Source organism: Lissotriton helveticus, chromosome 5_1, assembly GCF_964261635.1.
Source record: "Lissotriton helveticus chromosome 5_1, aLisHel1.1, whole genome shotgun sequence".
In the NCBI taxonomy this organism is placed as follows: domain Eukaryota; kingdom Metazoa; phylum Chordata; class Amphibia; order Caudata; family Salamandridae; genus Lissotriton; species Lissotriton helveticus.
The window spans coordinates 1,110,245-1,131,275 of NC_136065.1; the positions used below are offsets into that span (position 1 = coordinate 1,110,245).

General features: G+C 52.3%; 1 protein-coding gene across 2 annotated transcripts in view; it reads right to left on the reverse strand.

Moving 5' to 3' along the window:
* LOC144752881 (H-2 class I histocompatibility antigen, Q10 alpha chain-like) overlaps positions 1 to 21,031 on the reverse strand; it is a 454,909-nt gene that overhangs the window by 331,056 nt on the left and 102,822 nt on the right. For both annotated transcript variants that reach the window (XM_078640709.1, XM_078640708.1), the window contains exon 4: positions 19,901 to 20,173. In XM_078640709.1, coding sequence (XP_078496835.1) covers positions 19,901 to 20,173 — 273 coding nt within the window. The remainder of the gene's footprint in view (positions 1 to 19,900; positions 20,174 to 21,031) is intronic.

Sequence of the window (21,031 nt, forward strand, 5' to 3'; positions counted from 1 at the left end):
CCAGCCCCCTGTCACTCACAAACCAGAAATGGAATACACAAACCTAGCAGAGGCATGCTGGATGGTTGGGCAAGTAAATACCTACTTTCTAAAAGTGGTAATTTCAAACACCGAATGTAAAAATCACCTGTGGAAATCACAGATCATTTCTGTTAGCATGAGCTGAAGCCATTTTGGTTGTGGCATCCATTTTATTAGCCATGTGATTCTCCCGTCTTCACTGTTGCTTACCTTTCTATTTTGCTTGAGTCATCATCTGTAATTAACTCCTTCAGTACTGAGCAAGAGCAATGTATGAGCCCAGAAAGGTCTGTAGATGCTAGAATGCACCTGTTGGAGAATGTAACTGTCTAGCATTTCCTACTGATGTAAGCAGTTCTGTCTCCCCTCCCACTCTGCTGACCAAGTGATATCTATCTGCCCATGTTAGCCAATAGCTTTTACTATGTATGCATGTACCGTCTATTTAAGTCTTCATGCTTACTCAGCTACAAAGTGTGTATAAAAGGCCCCTGGTTTCTGTATTCCATGTACTGCCTCCTACAGCGCCTGGGGGTAATGTATTGATGTAGTATCACTCATGAGTGTATAATAAACTTGTCATTTGATATTCCAGCTTCCCTGCCAATCTCTGTTTTATTGGTCTAAGGCCCTGTGGACAGATAAGGGTGAATCCCTGCACTGGTGGGCCCCTAGAAAGGCTCATTTCCACACACCCTCACTAAAAGAAGTATTTTAACATTCTGACTTCAGGCATACTAAACTCAAATTTCCACCTTGTTCCCTGGGTCAGTGAGGATTATAAGATGTTATAATCAAACTGCCCATTCTGGCCTATGGGAACAGGTAGCCTTGCAATAGTAAAGAATGAAATTGGTTGTAATTCACTATCAGGACATGCCACACACATCAGGGCATGTCCTACCTTTTACATACAATGCACCCTGCCCATGGGGGTACCTTGTGCCTACCTTAGGGGTGACTAACATGTAGAAAAGGGAAGGTTTAGGGACTGGCAAGTGGGTGCACTTGCCAAGTCGACATGGCAGCCTGAGGCTGCACACAGGCTCTGCAATGGTAGGCCTGAGCCACACTTTATATGCTGCTTCTGTGGGTGGCACAATCAGTGTTGCAAGCCCACCAGCAGCATTTGATTTACAGGCCCTGGGCACACATGGTGCACTGTACTAGGGTCTGACAAGTAAATCAAATAGCCAATCATGGAGTGATGAATCCCCTACTTCAATTTACAGTAGGGAGCACTTGCACTTTGACACTGAATAGAAGTGGCAAAGTGCCCAAAGCATCTAGACCAGGAAAAACATAGCAAAACATAGGAGGCAACAGTGAAAAAAATGGAAAGGAGACCCACGCCAATGGTGCCAGGTCTAACATGTGTCCCCTCCAGCTGAAATGTGGGGAGAACTACCCACCCCTTGGGAGTACTCTTCACCTAAGGCGGAAAAATCTGGACAGACCATCAGCATAGGCGTGTACTGTACCAGGGCAGTGTTCCACCGTGAAGTCCATCCCCTGTAGGGAAAAGGACCACCTCAACAGCTTTGGATTCTCACCCCTCATCGTGGTCTGGGACGATAGTGACTCCCACGGGGCGGCTTTGGTCCAGCGCTCCACTGACACTGGGATTCAGATGACGTTCAGCCCATCCTTTCCCCGGGGAGCGCCATTCATACATCCGGCTGCGCAACCCGCAGCGCTAATCTTCCTGGCTCACAAAAGTAGTACTTACAGTACTTTTGGACACATTCGGCCAGAGCATTGGACAGCCCACCCAGAGTAGAGCCTAAGCACGGGTCGGGCGCGGCTGCCACTGGCTCCCGCCTCCCCTCCTCCCGAAAGTGAGACCCTACCTACGGAAGAAGCTGACGGGACCAGGTGGGGTGGCAGTCCTGCCCACAAACCCGAGTAGGTGTCCCTGTTGCTGCAGAGTTCCATCCATTGAAGTGCCAGGATCAATAACCAATGCACAATGTCGTCCAGTAGAGGCAAAAACCTGGGCAGCAGACCAAACTGGACAGGTACACACTCCCTAAAACATCAGTACCTGAACCCTCCCCTACGAGCAGGGTTGGAGGTGCGACGGGGGAGGCAGACCAAGGAGCCCACACTCAACGACGGCTAGAAGCAATTGCTGGAATCAAGTCTTCACTAGAACACAAGATGGACGCCATCAAGGTGGAGGTCAACCTACTCTGGGCGGACATGAACAAAAATAACGAGCGGATCAAACAAGTGGAACTTTCCAAAGCAAGTCTTGTGGAAGATGCCTCTCAGCTGCAGACGGATGTCAAAGAATTGCAGCAGTTCCGGAAATTTGCTGAAACCAAGCTGGATGACTATGAAGGGCGCCTTCGACGTAACAATGTGCGAATCTTAGGTGTCCCAGAAAAATCGGAGGGCCAAGCCGCGGATCTCTTTGTAGAGGATCTTATTCTAAATCACCTGCAACCCAGGGGGCTCGGGAAGTTTTTGTTATTGAGAGAGCACATAGAGTCCCCAGGGGGTGGCCGAAACCTGGAGCCCCCTCTTGACCGATCCTTGCTAGGGTTCTCAATTTCCATGATCGAGACGTGATACTCCAACATGCCCGGACGGGGCCTCCCCTGAAATAAGAAAACACGGAAATAACCTTCTTTCCGGACTTCACCCACTTGGTGCAGAGGCAAAGACACTCCTTCCTGGGGATCAAGAAGGCGCTGAGAGGCAAAGGGTACAAATATGCCATGCGGTTCCCAGCCAGGCTTCGAGTGGAAGCGGACGGAAAGGCCTGTTTTTCTGAAAACCCAGAAATAGAGGCGGACTGGCTGTAAAATCGTTGATTGACACCTCATGGGACACTGTGGTAAAGTGGTTTTGGCGGGGGAGGGGGGCGGACTTGTGATGGGAGTGCAGTTAATATGGGTCTATACTGCCACCCTGTCTTTGAAAGGGGAGCCGAGACTCTGGCGGGGCAGCCTGACTGTCATTCCATGGGATTGTATGAGCTTTCCACAAGAGTAGTCTTGCTTGACAAGTAGAATTGTAGGTGTTAGAAATGGGATTTCCAGTTGGCTAAGGCTTGCGCCAAAGCCAGGCAGAAACCACTACTCTAGTCAGGTCAACGGAGTTACCCGCCAATGATAACCCCTGCTCACCCTCTAGGTAACGTGACACGAGCAGTAAGGCTTATCCCGGAGGCAATGTAGGTTAAGTATTTGCGCACGTACCCACCAGCAACAACATCCCAGGCCCCCCACAAGAGGAACTCCACACAAGGTTATATATAAAAATAGCCTTTGTATTATACCAAACACATTAGATAATAAACGCACACTTTACAATGTGCCATAGGCACGGGCAGAATTTACAGGGGATTATGTACATGGGACAGGGCCACATGGGCCACTGTCAGGAATAAGCACTTTTAGAACTAGCACTTGGAAGAATTAGCACTTTGTAGGAATAACGCTTAGCACATAGAACATATAATAACTGTAGCACCAAATAACAAATGTAGCACACAACCAGTAACCACTGGCAAAAGGTAAGTACCACCTACGCAATCCTAAACACCTTTGGCAAATATCACGCAGGGAACCATGAACTCACTAGCATACCCTATACTAGGAAAAACAACCTATTAAGCATCAACATACATTCAGAGGTATTGGGCAAAAAGAATTACACATGATGCAGAAATCACATTAGGCAGGTATCACATTTGCGCAAAAGATCACATGGGGCAAAAACATGTACCCCACGCAAGGGCACAACACATGAACTGTCCCCAGGCCAACTGGCCTCTCAGGGGCTGAAACGCCCTGTGTGCAGGCAGCAAAAGAAGCTTCACAAGGGGCCTAAACGAAGCAGCTGCCCACTAAGTGCTGGGCAGCTGGGGCAACTGAGCCTGGCACCAGTGTGCCTCCTGGCTCTCCTTCTGGGGCTCTAAATTAGGAAATGCCCCCTTTAGCATTGGAGCCTTGTGGGCTCGTAAGAAATGACCAACTGTGTCCCCTGGAGCTTCTCAGGCTCTAAATACCAAGAAAATGACTGTGGGACAACGTGGGAGCCTCGTGGGCTCTGGACAAACAACCGGGGCCTCAGGAGCCTCGTGGGCTTGAAAGAACAAATGCACAATGTGACCGGGAGCCTCTTGGGCTCTATAACAAATATGCCCCCTTCACGTTGGAGCCTCTCGGGCTCAAAAGAAATGTGCCCTGCAAACTGGGGGGGGGGGGAGAAGCCCGCTGCCAATCGGGGCCGCTCTACCCTCCAAAGTGCCCCCGGAATAGTTGGAGTCCCGCTCGGGGGGACTCGAAACAACAAAGAAAATGCCCCTGTTGTTGGTGGAGTCTCTCAGGCTCGGAAGAACTGCCCCCGTCGTTGGAGTCCCGCTCAGGGGACTCGAAGTGGAAAAATGCCCCCTGAGCCTCTCGTGGGCTCTGAAGAAGAGGAAGCGCTTCACGAAGCTGAGGAGCGACCCGCGGGGATGCCCGCACTCACCGGCTTGTTGGGAGGCGGCGTCTCCTCTCGGCGGCGTCTTCTCTCGGCTCCTGGGCTGCGTGGCTCTCCCTCCACTCGGGGAGCCTCGCTGACGGCAGCACCTGTCGTCGCATGCAGGAGCGCGATGTCGGCTCCCGCTGCTTCCTGCTTCCTGGTGCTGGCGTCCTATTCCTCTCGCTCTCTCTCACCGGAGCATGGGGTGGACTCCCGTCAGCTTCCGGTGTTTGGCTAAAGTACTTCTGGGTCGTCGCAGGCAGGGCGGCGGCCCAGAGGAGGGCGGAGGGAAGAGCGGCTCACTCAGTAATCTGGGGTAGGCTCCCGACAATTAAATAAAACGGGGTGGACTCCCGTGACGGTAAAAAATATCAGCACAGAGTCCCTGGCGGGGTGGGCACCCGCTAGGGACTACACAAATTGGCATAGATGCGGGGTGGGCACCCGTACCAAAAATGAAGCAAGGGGGGATCCTCTCTCTCCCATCAGCAGTGCGATGCTGCAGACAGCCTCTTGAAGCCAATCCAGCGCCCCACGGCGCTGAAAGGAAAATAAACCGCTCTCAGGCGCTGCAGGTCAAAGTTCAGGGGCCAGGTCCTTAGGAAGGAAAAGGGGGGGCAGGCAAAGGCTTGGCCCAGGGGCCAGCTCACAGGGCCCTCCAGACAGGGAGGCAGTCCCCAGTGGCGGTCCTCCTGGCGCCCAGCAGCATCAGGCCCCCTCCAAGATAAGATCCAGGAACAGAACAATTTTCAAGGGGTCACAGCCCCTTTTTATACATACAAATCCTTTGTCTGTGTCGGCAGGGTGGGAGAAGACCAGTCACAGCAGGTTTAGGAGCACTCTGATGTGCTCCGCCCCTCTTCCCATTCACTGGCCAGGCTAGGGCCATCAGTCGCACCACAGGGGGCGGAGCCAGCATTGTGTGGGGAAAGTTCAGCCCTATTCAGGTCCCAGGTGTACTCCTCCCTCACATCAATCATGCAGATCTCTCCACTCACCACTGGGGCATCCTGCCTCCTGGAACCAGGCTCACCAGCCAGCTCCAGCCAATCACAAGCCAGAGAGCCAATTCACATAAATTACACAGACATGCCAACTTCTAGAAGTGGCACTTCCACACTAGGCGCATTAACGCCGCACACATCATCGCGCAGCATTTAATCACACGAGTCGCAAACATACCAAACTCGCACCTGCACTCCCCACGCATCAGGAACTACCAGGGACACATACATCCCCCATGCATTCCTATGGGAGGGCAGGCCAACCTTACCACACGCACCCACTTTACCCTGGGACACAGTGGTAAATTGCGCAGAAGCCAAAAATCACTAACACCAGGTCACAATTAAAAGCAAAAAGTTTAGGGGTGAACCTGCCAGAAAGGCCAAGTCCAACAGTAGGTAAGGGATTGCACAACTTTATTGATTGTGGCTGGGGGTGGGAGATGGAGGGGGCACCACGTACCCCACTTTTCTACTTTTTGTATTTTGTAGGGCGACAGGCACTCTGCAGGTTGAGTCATGGGCAGTTTGAAGCCCGGAGTGCAAGGGTGCAGGGAGGGGGGAGGTTGGGAGGGAAAGTTTATGTTCTCAAGGTTTGAAATGTATGTAGAGTTTGTTCTTTAGACAACACCAACTTGTGTTACTGAGCAGGAGCAGCAGCTATGCATTAATACAGATGGGTACACAGTGGGATATAGGGGTTAGAGTCCTCAGCAGGAATGTAAACGGACTTGGTGACAAGATCAAACGTGGCATGGTCACCCAGTACATCAGGCGGCAGGCCCCAGATGTCATCCTCCTACAGGAAACACATCTTATTGGGAACATATGCCAGGCACTGAACAAGGGAGGATATAGGTTGGGGGCACATGCAGGCTTCACTACTGAGTCGCGGGGAGTGGGCATATTAATTAAAAACTTGTTCCCCTTCACTGTGCAATCCACATAGTCTGATAATCAGGGTAGATATATCGGTGTCTCCGGAATATGGGCGGGCAGGACGGCCACATTTGTTTCAGTGTACATTCCCCCCGGCCTCCAGAGCGACGCATTCAAGGACCTGGGTGCTATACTCTTGTCACTCCCAGTAGGCCTCCTAGTGATAGGAGGAGACTTCAATGCTGTGATGTCTGGAGCGCTTGATCGTTATCCTCCGCGGGACATTAGACCCACGCAGAAATGGTTACCGGATTTTCTCGAGTCCATGGGACTGGTGGACGCATGGAGGATACGCAATCCAGATAGGACCCAATACACCTTCTTGCCTGGAGCCCATCTAAGTCTATCTCATATTGATTACATTCTAGTCCTGGCGGCACAGGCATTTAATATGCAGGAGATTCGCCACTTGGGTAGAGGCATATCGGAACACTCAACGGTCTGGATGAAGGTGGTCCTGGGTCAAATGAGTGCCGGGAGGATAGCTCCCATTAATGCATGGTATCTACAAGACCCGGAAACTCTAAAGAAAATAGCCCAAGCCACAGAAAACTACTTTCAAGAAAATGAGGGGACTGTTGACTCAGCACAGACGTTATGGGAAGCCTATGAATCAGTTATTTGCGTAGAAGCCCTATCCCTGATTGCGGGCAAGAAAAAGGACAAGCAGAAAGATTTAGTGCAAGCAGAAGAAGAAATACTTAGAGTGGAAGAAGAATTAGCTCAGGTGTGACACCCAAAAAACTACATCTCCTTAATTTAAAACATGATGAATTCAAAAGCATACCCGAGGACAGAGCCAGGGCACAGAGTAGAGACACGCAGAGCAGAATCTACGAGCTTGGTGATAAGGCGGGGAAGCTAATAGCATGCCTGGATAGGAGGGAATGAGCTGCCCGACTGGTGCCTGAGTTACAAGGTAAGGACACCGTCCCCATAACCGACCGGCAGGAAATAGCTGACCAGTTTGCAGATTACTATCAGACGGTCTACTGCACAACTGGGAAATAAACCGACATAGACAATAGTGAATTGCTCCGAAGTATCAGACTTCCCACTCTCTCAGACGAAAATCGTGAGTATCTCGAGTCCGCTTTTACGGACGATGAGGTGGCACAGGCGATATGGGGGGGCGAACTCGGGGAAGGCATCGGGTCCCAATGGCATTCCAATTGAATTGTACAAATTGAGACCTGACAAGATCGCCCCGTACCTCCGTTCGATGTTCATAGATAGCAGAGACAAGGGGATGCTCCCCTTTGAGCAAAGAATTGCAAATATCGTGGTCATTCACAAGGAGGGTAAACCCAAAACCAGTTGTGCGACCTATAGACCAATATCGATGCTCAAGGCAGAACCTAAGATCCTTGCAAAAGTATTAGCTACGCGCTAGATAAAAGTGATTGATACATTAGTGCACCCCGACTAGTCAGGCTGCATGCCACATCGGAATACCGCCCTAAATGTATGCCGCTTGCATGGTGTTCTGGGCAGAGTACCAAGTATCCTAAAACCTGCCATATTGGTACCCCTAGACGCCACTATGGCATTTCATATGGTTGACTGGCAATACCGCTTCACTGTGCTCGACAAATTGGGATTCGGAAGGGGTTAACAGCTGGGTCCGCTTGTTGTACTCCGGCCCTAGGGCTCAAGTTGTCGTAAACAACCGCAAGTCTCCTGCTTTCCAACTGAGCCGCGGCACACGCCAGAGGTGCCCTCTATCTCCGCTTCTTTTTGCCTTAGCATTGGAGCCCCTGGTGGCATGGATCCGCAGGGATCCAGTGATCCGCGGTATGCCTTGGTCCCTGGGTTGGGAAGACAAGATATTGTTATACGCAGATGACATTCTGCTATATCTGACCTCCCCCTGAGCCTCCTTAATCAGCCTCCTGGACATTCTCGCAGTGTTTGGAAGGTATTCCGGATTCACCATAAACTGGTCAAAGTCCGTGGTTTAAGTCCTACAGGAAGAGCCATCCTCCTGAGGGGCTGCCCGATACAGATAGCGTTGGACGGCTTCCGCTATCTTGGCATCTTCATCACGTTGAGTTTGGAGCTCCGCTTTGCCCGCAAACTATTACCACCTATACAGAGGCTGAAAAGTGATGTAAACACTAAAAGTCTCTGCCCCTTTCGCTATTGGGTAAAGCTGTCCTTTTCAAAATTATGGCACTGCCTCGCTTCCTATACGCCCTCCAGAACTCAATGAATCCAGTTCCCACATCCTAATTCAAAGAAATAGAGAACCTTCAAAGAGACCTCTTATGGGATGGTAAGCCCCGAATTGCCCTAACCAAATTGACCCTCAATTGGTATATCCCAGACATTAAAAAGTATTATTGGGCGACCGATTTGGCAGCTATCAACCAGGGGATATATGGTCGACCTGATGACCCCAGGTACGCCATGGACAGATGGCTCCTCCCAGGGGGGAGTACAGGAGAGCGCTCTATTCTAGGCCCGCAGGTATACCCTCACTGGACCGACTGCACACTCAGTCCACATATGGCACGTGGCTAACAAACAGCTGGGATGGGACCGTAGACTTACACTGGCAACTCCACTGTGGAACTCCGAGAAGCTGGGAAGCCTGCGGCAATCCAGGGGCTTTGATAAATGGGACCTCATTGGAATCTCCTGGATCAAAGATATCTGGGTTAAAGATGCTGTTCTTCATTTCGCCTCACTCTAACAGCAATATTGCCTGGCTGATACTGAATATTATCGGTATCTCCAAATACGGCATGCCTTGCTCACTGATGTCACTGACAAGTCCACACTTCCGGAGGCCTCCCCCTTGGAGGACATACTACTCGATGGCCACCTCCCTGAAAAAACCATCTCCCTGATCTACAAAAAACTGATTAACAATATGGAAGATCCACTACAATCACTTAAGGAGAAATGGGTAAGAGAGGGATTAGAACTGGATGAGGAAGACTGGCGAGAGGCAGTCTCCTCCCCAAGAGAAGTAGCGGTACAGGCAAGGCTATGTTTAGTACAGCTAAAAATTCTACACAGGATCTACACCACAGGGCCAGCCTTGGTACGCATGGGCAAAGCAGAAAGTGGGGAGTGCAGACGTGGGTGTGGGGAAGTCAGCACGTTTATACACATCTTATTGGACTGTGTACATATACAGTCTTATTGGCAAGCCATACATCGCACTCTACAGGAGGTACTCCATATTGACCTGCAGCCCGAGGCACGCAGCTGCCTCCTAAACATTTGGGAACCTACGGATCTCACCTCTTACACTACACAGTGGGCAAATCTGGCATTAATGATTGCAAAACGGAATATTGCACAACACTGGGGGACCATCAGTCACCTACACTGGGAAAGTGGGAGGAGGACTTAGATTGCTGTATGTATACGGAGAAATCAGTCTATGTTGCCAGAGGATGCCCTAGGAAATGGAACGGAGTGTGGGGGCCATGGAACCAATACAGAGGGAATATCTGTACTCCACCGACTCCCTTGCGTGAATCTGAGACTCTTGTGACCCCTTGATTTGTCTTATGTTGTACAATGTGACTTGATTCCCTGTGATCTAAATCAGAAATTTGGAATTTGTATTGTCTCTTGCTTCAAAATGGTGAATTTTGTCAATGATGTTTAATAAAAAAGAATTATAACAAAAAATGTTCTTTTTGGCCAGCGCTCTAAAACCTGATCTGGGTCTTGTTCGCGCTTTATAAAACGTTTCAAATAAATAATAAATACACTTCTGTCTGGGTCTTGGGGGGTTCCCAAGTTAGGATGGTCTCAATCTTGGGCTGTAGGGGTGCCACGTGTCCGCTCCCAACCTGGTGTCCCAAGAACACCACAGAACCCTGCCCGATCTGGCACTTACTCGCCTTGATGGAGAGGCCTGCTTTCTGCAGTGCCATCAACACTTCCCAGAGGTGGCGCAAATGTTCTTCCAAACTGGCGCTGAACACTGCAATGTCATCCAGGTAGACGGCCCTGAAATCTTCCATTCCAGCCAACACCTAGTTGACCAACCTCTGAAAGGTGGCAGGGGCATTCTTCATCCCAAAGGGGATAACCTGGAATTGGTAGTGCCCATCTGGTGTGGAGAATGCTGACCTCTCTTTTGCCCCATTAGTTAAGGTGATCTGCCAGAACCCAGACATTAGATCAAACATGCTGAGGTACGGGGGCGTGGCCAACAGCATGGCCGGATAAGACGTGCTCCGGTGTAGCTCCCAATGAGCTGCCTTAAATCCGACAATAAAAACCAGTCCTGCAGCCCCAAGACAACGGAAACGAGTCCGGAGGGAAACAGACCGAGAAACTGCCGAAAGTGCAGTTGGAAACAGGGTAACTTTGCACCGGAGTACCAGTGAGCCAGGACGGGAGCCCCAAGATGGCGGCCGGCCCCGGAGCGATGGGCCAAGTGATGCAGTGAGAGACGCGCACAACCCCCAGGGGATAGCCGGACCGCAGCTGGTAGTCTCAGAATCAGGAAGTGCAGCCGAGGCGGGTGCCGGTCCCGGCGTCCCCGCTTCAGAGGCAGCGGAGCAGCTCTGAGGTGCAGAGCCGCACAGTTCGGCCCGAGTCCTGATCACAGCGGTACTAGCGTGCACCCAGGCCCCGCGGACGATGAAGGGAGGGCGCATCACAACAGAGGGGAGAGGCGCTGGCGAGGGCTAGAAGTGCCGAATGCCGCCCGACAAAGGACAGAGGCCACTAGCGGGACTCTCCCGGAGGATACAGGAGACTTGGTGCCAGAGAAGAACGACCCCGGAGCCTGAGCCCTCAGGGAAAACGCCGGTAACGAGGAAGACAGAGAGGAGCGCTGTAGCCACCCCCCTCCTCCCACCTCAGACGCAGATGAACAGACTGCGGGGGGATCTTCAACACCTCGGCGCGGGAGCGGAGACGAAGGGCCCGGCCGGACAGAGTGTATCCCAGCGGTGGTGGTAGGCCGCAGGCCGGGGGAGACTGCGGCAAGGAGAGATCGGACCGGTGCTGCGGGTGCGGATAGTGGCCTGCCGCCCCCCCGCCCCCGCACCTGACGAGACCGGCCTGCGACAAAGGTCTAACTGCTGCGGGGCCCCAGAGCAAGACCAGACCCTCCCACCGCCAGCGAACGGCCGAAACACCGAGGAGCAGTGGGAGACACGGTGAAGCCGGCGGAAGGGATACAGATGGAGGTAGAGGCTGGCGAGACAACAGAGAAGACGGGCAGTGAGGAAGGAGGGAACTGGGAGAAGCCTCCACGAAAAGGGTATACGGAAGACAACCCCTCCCCACGGACGACGAAAAGGCGGCGAAGAGTGCACGAAGAAGCCATCTGCGCGGGTGAGCGCACGGAGGGGTACGAGATGGGGAAGAGGGACCTGGCTGCTAAAACCTCTAGGCAGGAGACCATGGACAGCTACGCCACGGCTCGACCACAGAAAGAGGCTACAGCTCCGGCCTCTGGCACATGCTCAGATACTGAACTGCTAATGGGGGCAATACAAGCATCTAGGACTGATATCCAAGAGTCCCGGGCAGCCCTGGAGGTCAAGATTGGTGAGGTAGGCTCAGAGGTGACATTACTGCGTCAAGATTTCCGTAACCTGACAGAGAGGGTGACGACGGCGGAGACGCGGATCAGTGAGGCGGAGGATTCTCTCACTACCCTCCGGAAAGACATGGCGGAACTCCAAGCATCGCACCACCAACTGCTATGGAAGGTGGATGATGCAGAAAACAGGGCGAGACGCAACAACCTATGCTTTGTGGGCTTTAGAGAAGGCATCGAAGGGACGGACGTAGCGACCTACCTACATACCTGGCTGAGGAAAACCTTTCCGAAAGCACAGTTCTCGAATTGCTTTGTTATTGAACGAGCTCACAGGGCGCTGTTGGTAAAGCCACCAGAGGGTGTGAGGTCAAGACCGGTCAGTGCACGCTTCCTCAATTTTGCGGACCGAGATCTAATACTTCGCGAGGCCAGAAAGCTGGGGGAAATCCGCCTAGAAAATACGAACATTATGATATTCCCGGACTACAGCCAAGAGGTGCAAAAACAGCGACGCTCCTATGATGCAGTAAAAGCGAAGCTAAGTGTCTTGCACATAACGTACATGTTGCTCTTCCCGGCGAAATTGAAAGTGTTATATGACGGTAGAACGCACTTCTTCAATCATCCGGAAGATGCTTGGCAGTGGCTGGAGGAACGTCCTACATTCCATAGAGCGGAGGCAGAAGGAAATAGGGTGAGGGACGGGTTGGCTGTACCCGGACTTCGGCGAAGCCCTCCAAAGACCCAAAGACCTAAGAAACCACGGAGCGGGAGACGAATGCAGATGACGCCTTATCCGGGATTCACCACGTCGGGGCGAAGGAGACGGAACTCGGCATCGCCCGATGGGAGTGCAGCGACGGGGTCTAGGTTCAGTTGTCTGGAAAGGGATCCCCGCTCTGAAGGTGAAGAAGACATGGGGGGTCGATCATAAGGAGGGGAAGAGGAGGAGAGGCGCTCTCTGCATCCTTTGGTGACAGCAATCCGAGAAATGGAGCAGGAAGCGCCTGGACTGGCGGAAGACCCAAGAACTGATACCCAGGACTCACATTCCTGAAAAGGGGACAGGAATGGTGCCAGAGATTGCAGCTCATCGCTAAGGGGGCACGCAAGTTACAACTCCCCTTTACCTATTGTTTGCTATTTATTCCTATGTTCTGTTCTTGTGACTTTCCAGGTTGAATGGGCGGGGATGGGCCACACACCCGCTACGCAGATCGCAATTGTAGGTTAAAGAGGGGGGGGTTCCGGGGGAGGTCGACAGACCCTCTCCGCCGACAGTCCTGTTTCTGTGGAAGTTGAGACTGAAGGGGTGGGGGGGGTGGGGAGGGGGGAGCGGGGGGGAGTTATGGGTGTTTCCAGTTTGAAGGAGTTGAGGGAGTGAATGGGGGGGGGGGGCGGGGAGAGGGGGGGAAGGCGGGGAGGGGGAGGGAACGGGTCATGTCAGGAAGGTCGCACATGCCGCAATGCAGGACACTCCACTAGAGAGAAACCAGAACACCACACACATCGGGACACGGAGGGATGCCGGGTAGACACCTAGAACAGAGACAGGACCTGGAGGGTTTCTCGATAATAACATGGAATGTGAACGGGCTGGTTAGTAGGATTAAGCGAGGCCTGGTGAATGCATACATCAAGAGGATCGGCCCGGATATCGTGCTGCTACACGAAACGCACCTTCTGGGGAGCAACTGCAGTTTCCTAGCGAGAGGGCAATATAAAGTCCTAGCACATGCGGGATTCACCAAAGGCTCGAGGGGGGTGGCAATATTGATGAGGAAACCCCAACCATTCCAGGTAGTACGGATCTGGGCAGACCCACAGGGGACATATGTTGGAGTGAGAGGCACCTGGAGGCGGAAAGAATACACGATAGTGTCGGTCTATGCACCACCCAAACTACAGGCAGGGACACTGAAAGGAGTCACAGAGATTTTACTTCATACGTCTGATACTATACAGGTGTTGGGAGGAGACTTTAATGACGTAATGACCCAGACCCTTGATAGAACGGGAGATAAGGGCAGAGACCAGAACCAAACCACTCTCTCTGGTGTAATTAATGCTATAGGACTGGCGGATGTGTGTAGGTGGCTCCACCCGGAGGAGAGGGCCTATTCCTTCTACTCCAGTGCACATAGGGTCTTTTCAAGACTGGATTATATCTTCCTTGCCAGACAAGCGATAGCAAGAGATGACTCTGCCGAGTGCAAAGCTAGGGGGATATCAAACCACTCCCCGCTCGTGGTAAAGGTGGGGAGAAGGACCCAACGACAGGGGTCCTGGCAGCTGGCAGCATGGGACCTGCAGAGCCCGAGCGTATTGAAGGGCATTCGGGAGGATGTAAAAGTCTGTATGGCAGAAAACGAGGGCTCAGTATCATCCAAAGTAGTCTTATGGGAGGCCTTCAAGACAGTCATGAGAGACAGGGCCCAAAACAGACTAGCAGAGGTGAAACGTGAGGTTCAGAAAGAGCTGGAGACACTGGAAACCCAGATGTTAATGCTAAAAAGGGAATATCAGGACGGGAAAGCTGCAAGGATTCTCCGTCAACTAACGGACACACAAAGTCAATATAGGAACCTGGTAACAGGAGAGGCCACAACACAGGCGTTGGCGACGCTACACCGTCTATATGACGTAGGTGACAAATCTGGCAAACTGCTGGTATGGTTGAGCAGACGGGAGAGAGATGCTCGATGGATAGAACAGGTACGAGACACCCAAGGGAACCTGACGGGATCAGATGTCCAGATCGCTGAGGCGTTCGCCGCGCACTACCGGGCATTCTATGAGGTGAGGGATCTGGGTACTCAGGAGGATGCTCTGAAATATATGGAGCACATAGAACTCCCGGTACTGACAGACACCGATGTCACTGACCTGGAGGCTCCCATCAAGCTGGAAGAGGTTAAACAAGCCATGGCTAGACTACAAGTAGGGGAGGCCCCGGGCCCGAATGGGTTCCCGGCAGAGTTTTTAAAAAAAACGGTGGACCTTCTGTCCCACCATCTGCTGGGACTCTTTGAGGAGGCGAAGAAAGAAGGGACTCTTCCTCCGGACCTCCGTATGGCCACAATCATCCCGATTTTTAAGGCAGGTAAGCCACCGGAGGACTGCACCTCCTACCGTCCTATCTCCCTCCTAAACATAGAGGTGAAACTACTAGCGACGGTACTGGCGCTTAGACTGCGGAGGGTGATCCCGGATCTGGTTCATTTGGACCAAACGGGATTTCTCCCGGGTAGGGCTACAAGATTCAACCTCAGGCGATCCCATAACTGGTTGCAGGAGGTGAGTAAGAGGCGAGACCCCCATTGGTTTCTCTCGCTAGACGCAGAGAAAGCGTTCGACGCGGTACACTGGCCCTTCCTAGAGGGAGTCCAGGTGAGACTGGGCTTTGGTCCCAATTTTCGGCAATGGATACGTCTACTATATACGGATCCGAGAGCAAGAGTCAAGGTAAATAGGACTATGTCGGGGGACTTCCCAGTGAGACGGGGAACCAGGCAGGGATGCCTAATGTCCCCCTTGCTCTTCACATTGACAATCGAGGTGTTGGCAGCGACGATTCGACAGCATTCAGACATCAAAGCCTTTCAGATGGGGCCAAGGGACGCAACGGAAGAAAAAATATCCCTATATGCGGACGACGTCCTCCTCTATATTACGAGCCCCGAAATGACGATACCGGTGTTCTTTTCAGAGCTGGAACGCTATGGAGCACACGCGGGTTATAGGATTAACTGGCATAAGTCGGTACTTTATGACCCCAGGGGCCTAGAGTAATGGCCGAACCTCCGCTAAAGGCTGCAGATGACAACGGAGGGCTTCATCTATCTGGGAGTGTTTATGACTCTCGATAAGTCCGTCTTGTATGGAAAAAATGTCGGACGGATACTACGTACTTTCGTAGATGACGCGGCTAGATGGCGGCTCCTACCCCTCACACTCCTAGGTCGCTCGGCCATGTTCAAAATGATGACACTGCCCAAGCTCCTCTATGCTTTTCAGAACAAATATTACCCTCTTCCTCGCAGGGTGTTCCGGGAAATAAATTCGGAAGTCCGCTCCTATCTCTGGCTTGGTAAACAACCTAGGGTAGCTATGTCGACCTTGCAAAGACACCAATATAGTGGAGGGATCTCACTTCCCAACGCTGAAGTCTATTATTGATTCAGAAAAGGTGAGAGTACTCTGCTTAATTCAGAGACTCGGTCCATCACCACCCCTTGTTGTAAATAATGAAGTCTATTATTGGGCGGAACACTTGGTAGCCATCAACGACTGGTTTCATGCCCCGGCTACGCACCCCACATATGCACTAGAGAGGTATGCGATGGGTACCCGCCCCTACAATTACTATCTATACGGGGGCAAAGGGAAAGGGAGACAGCTGCCGGCCACCAGGTTCACACTGGCGCTATGGCACAGAGCGAATAGGACTATCGGATGGGAAAAAAAGCCCACAAGACAGACACCTTTGTGGCACTGTGCATGGCTACCAGACTTTAATAAACTAAAGGGGTTCAAGGGATGGGATAGAATAGGGATCTCGACGTTGGGAGTTGTGATTGCGAAGGGGACACTGAAGTCGTTCCCGGCCCATAGGGCGGAATTTGGCCTTCTTCCCATGCAATACCTTAAATATGCTCAGCTGAGACATGCGTGGCGAGCGGAGGAGATCCTGGTTGACACACTCCCTGAGTATGCACCCCTGGAGTGCCGTCTATTGCAGGAACAAATACCAGAGAGAGCGGTGTCACTTACGTACAGGACCCTTATGAATAACATGCCAGAGGACCAAGGGGCACTTAGACGAAAATGGGAAAGTAAAGTGGGCGACATGGACGAGATAGACTGGGACACTGTTCTCATGCATCCCAGGGAAGTAGCGATTAAATCCCGGTTACGTCTGATACAATTTAACATCCTTCATAGGACCTATTTTGATAGGGTACGCCTCCATAAAATGGGGAAGATAGGAGATATGAACTGCCTAAAATGCGGCAGAGACGGAGGGGACTTCTTCCACACACTGTGGTCATGTCCGCAGATTCAGGCTTACTGGGGGAGATTCTTAGAGAACTGCGTGAGGTGCTGGAAGCTCCCCTACCAGTGGACCCAAAATTGGCCCTACTTGGTATGACCAATGATATTGATCTCACCCGCCCACTGTTGATCTTCTTGACCTTGGCCCTGGTAGTTTTGAAGAGAGATGTGGCAAAATACTGGGGGGAAGCCACGACAGCTCGGCTGGAGGAATGGAGACGAGGTCTAGACCTTTACATGGCGGCTGAAAGGGTAACATACAAGGCGTGGGGCTGTCCGAAAATATTTGGCAGGGTCTGGAGTAAGTGGAGGAAATACCATGGTCTTGACGGGGGCCTGTGAGCGGGGGGAGGGAAGCAGGTGTATACACGGCTAGGGGGGGGCCAAGGGAACTCGGGAGGAACACGGCAGACTGGGTCACAGACTGTGCAGGTGAAATGGTGTGAGATAAACACTGAATTATTGTTTTTAATGGTATGGATAGGGGGGTGGAGGGTGGGCAGGTAGGATATGTGGACTGATGATGACATGACTGTTTTGTTGTTATATGATAAAATGCAAATAAAAATATATTTTTTAAAAACATGCTGAGGTACCGGGTGGCTGAATTGAGCCCTTGGTAGTCCACACAGAACTGGAATTCTGGCATGGCACCCGCTGTGGCAGCCTTTGGGAGCAGGATCACTGGGCTGGCCCAAGGACTGTTAGAGGACTGAATCACTCCTAATGCAAGCATCTTGGAGACCTCCTCCTTGATGCAAGCTCTCACCCTGTCAGTTACTCTGTAAGTTTTGTGCTTAACCACATCCCTGCTAGAGATTTTCCCCTGCTGTGCTGGACAGCAATAAAAACGGGTGTGGTCATGACGAGCTCAGCTCGTCATGAGCACAGGAGCACTGTGCAGCATGACGAGCTCAGCTCGTCATGAGCATGGAAGAGGTTAACAGGAGGACTGTCCCTAGTGTCTACATCATGGACACATCACTCAGCGACACTGGGAATCAGGGAGAACAGATCAGAAAACTGTCCCAACAACTGGTGACAGTCATTCTGCTGCTCAGGGGTCAGGGTGGGAGAGAGGTTTACACCATCCACTGACCCATCTTTCTCTGTTGCAGACAGGAGGTCAGGAAGAGGCTCAGTCTCCTTCTCCAGTCCATCATCTGTCGCTAGGAGCATGCCAACTTCAGACCTCTCTAAGTGGGACTTCAGGCAGTTGACATGTTGGACCCGCAAAGGCGTCCTGGGAGACCGCAAGCCCACCAAATAGGTGACATCACTCTTGCGCTCCACCACCTCAAATGGTCCGGTCCACTTATCCTGGAGCTCACAGGGCTCCACGGGGGCCATGACCCAAACTTTCTGACCAGGCTGAAGCTCAATCAGTGTGGCATTCTGATCGTACCACTGCTTCATCTCCTCCTGGTTGGCTTCCAGATTCGCCTTGTTGAGTTGCCTGAAACGCCGGGTTTTATTTCTGAAGGCCAGCATGTAGCTATATTCATCCTGGGGATTTTTCCTGGGAGCTTTCTCCCAGCCTTCCTTTACCAAACTCAGAGGCCCTCTTACAGGGTATCCATACAGCAGTTCAAAGTGGCTGAACCCTAGGGACTTCTGTGGCACCTCCCTGTAAGCAAAGAGAAGGCATGGCAAGAGGACATCCCACTTACGCCTCCTAGGTTCCTCAAGATCCATAATCATGCCTTTGAGGGTCCGGGTGAATCTCTCAACCAGCCCATTACCTTGGGGGTGGTAGGGAGTGGCGAACTTATAAGTTACACCACACTCCTGCCACAGAGATTTCATATACTTGGAAATGAAGTTTGTACCACGGTCGGACACCACCTCTCCGGGGAGCCCCACACGGGAGAAAATCCCCATCAACGCACAACTCACCACGGGGGCCATCACGGACCAGAGAGGGATGGCTTCTGGGTACCAGGTGGCATGGTCCACCAAGACCAGGATCAACCTGTTGCCCATGGCTGCCTTGGGATCCAGAGGCCCCACAATGTCAATGTCCACCCGTCCAAAGGGGCTGCGGACCACAGGGAATGGCTGGAGAGGAGTCTTGTGCTTCCTCCCACTTATTCCACTTGCCTGGCAAGTCTGACAGGTCCTGCAATGAGTATCTGAACTCTTGCTCATTAGTAAAATATTTTCACGGAATAGTTTTACATCAATTTCATGCTGAATCATTTTGATTTGAGCTACAGCTCGCGGGGACACCTGTGACGTATTTAATAGCTACAGGAGCAACAATGTGTAACCAGACCCACCAGGAATGCTGCCACCCTGTGCGTCGCTGCTCGCTCCCGAGAGCAAAACGCTGTGGAAGTGACACAATGGAAAGGAGGTGGGACATGCACCCGCCTTTGGCCATTTGTGTTCTTTCATTATTGAAAGACACACGCAAAGGCCGATCCAATGTGTGAAAGGAGTCAGACCCACACGGAGAAGTTTGGAGTGCTCACAAGAAGCCTCCCATAGAGCAGCGCATGTGCACTGCGCTAGGCTCGACCCAAAAAGCTATTCTCACCCACTCCTCCCACCATGACAGGGAGTAGAAAGCAAGGGAAGATCTCGGGGTGAGTCATAGCACAGAGCTCATACAGGGGTACAAAGCCTCCCACTGGAAGACTTTACCTCCCACACACAACAGTGCCCCCTCCCCCAGCGGTCTATGTGGGGGGAGGTGTAGATCAGAACTCACAGGGGCAATATCAAACCACAATCACTTCAGTGTAACAGTGTGGCCCCTCTCCACCCCCGTCCGCCCCTACCCTCAGCTCCGTGCAGTACAGCGGTACCTGTACCTGTTCACCTATGCATCAGTGCCTGGCGGAAGGCAGTAAGCGCTATACAAAACCCCATAACCCACCTCTCTGCAGCCTCTCCACCCCGAGCTTCAGGTATTTCTTCAGATCCTCGATGCACTCTCCCTCCAGGTAGCCCTTCCAACGCTGGGCATAGATCCTCTCCGAGTTCCATTGGTCCTGTGTGATCTTGGCCGCATCCATGGCCGCTGTGAATGTCAGTCTGTCCTTGTCCAAGCTGAGGAAGTCATGTCCGTCGAAGGCCTCCTGATCAAACCCCCCGACGGAGCCGTCCTCCCGGAGCTCACATCCGTACATCAGCTGCAACATATGTAGACCTGAGTGTGAGAGAGGAGAATGAGGGGCTGAGGGAGGAGTGAGGGAGACCTACATCACCAGAGTAAAGGGACACAAAAAACCCTCCCTCTCGCCTGCCCCCCCAAGGGAGCTATTTACCTGGAGCTCATGGCGAACATCCACTGGATAATGTGGAGACCTGAGTGTGGGGGTAAAGGAGGATGAGGGGCTGAGGGAGGAACAGACACCTCTGGGCACAGAGAGTGAGGAGAGCCCCCCTTTGGAGGGTGGGGGGGGGTAGAGAGGCTGTGCCTGTCCATCAACTGTTGTTTTTGCATTTGTCACCAAGAGTGGGATGGGTATGCTCAGACGTGAGTCCCGTGCTCTCCATGCCACTGGAATCAAGCTATCCTGGCTGACGAGGGCTGAAAGCCTGAAACCGGTCCTAGGATGCTTGATTCCAGTCCAGGGAGGACCTGGCCTAGCAGTCCGGCTGTACTGTTCCTATGGGGCACAGGGTCAAGACTGATTTGCATATGGCTGGGTTCACTCTGGAATGGCATGGTGAGCAAACAAACAATGGATTTAGGCCCAGATCTCTGTACTGGGGTGAATGTATGATATTGTTCTGCATTCTGTCCATCAACTGTTGATTTTGCATGTGCCTGAGGGGGGAGCAGCAGGGAGTAAAGTAAAGGTCCGGAGACCAGAGGTGAAATGACGGCAGGGGTGTAGGGCGGGCAGAGGGTCCTGATGCCTTAGGCAGAGAGCTGGGGGAGCCAATAAATTCTGCACCCCCCCATAGAGCAATCCTCCCAGAACTGACAGCCGTTCGTGTACTGGACACTGTGGAGTCCTGAGGGGGGAAGAAAGAGGAGCTGAGGAGGGAGTGGTGGTCT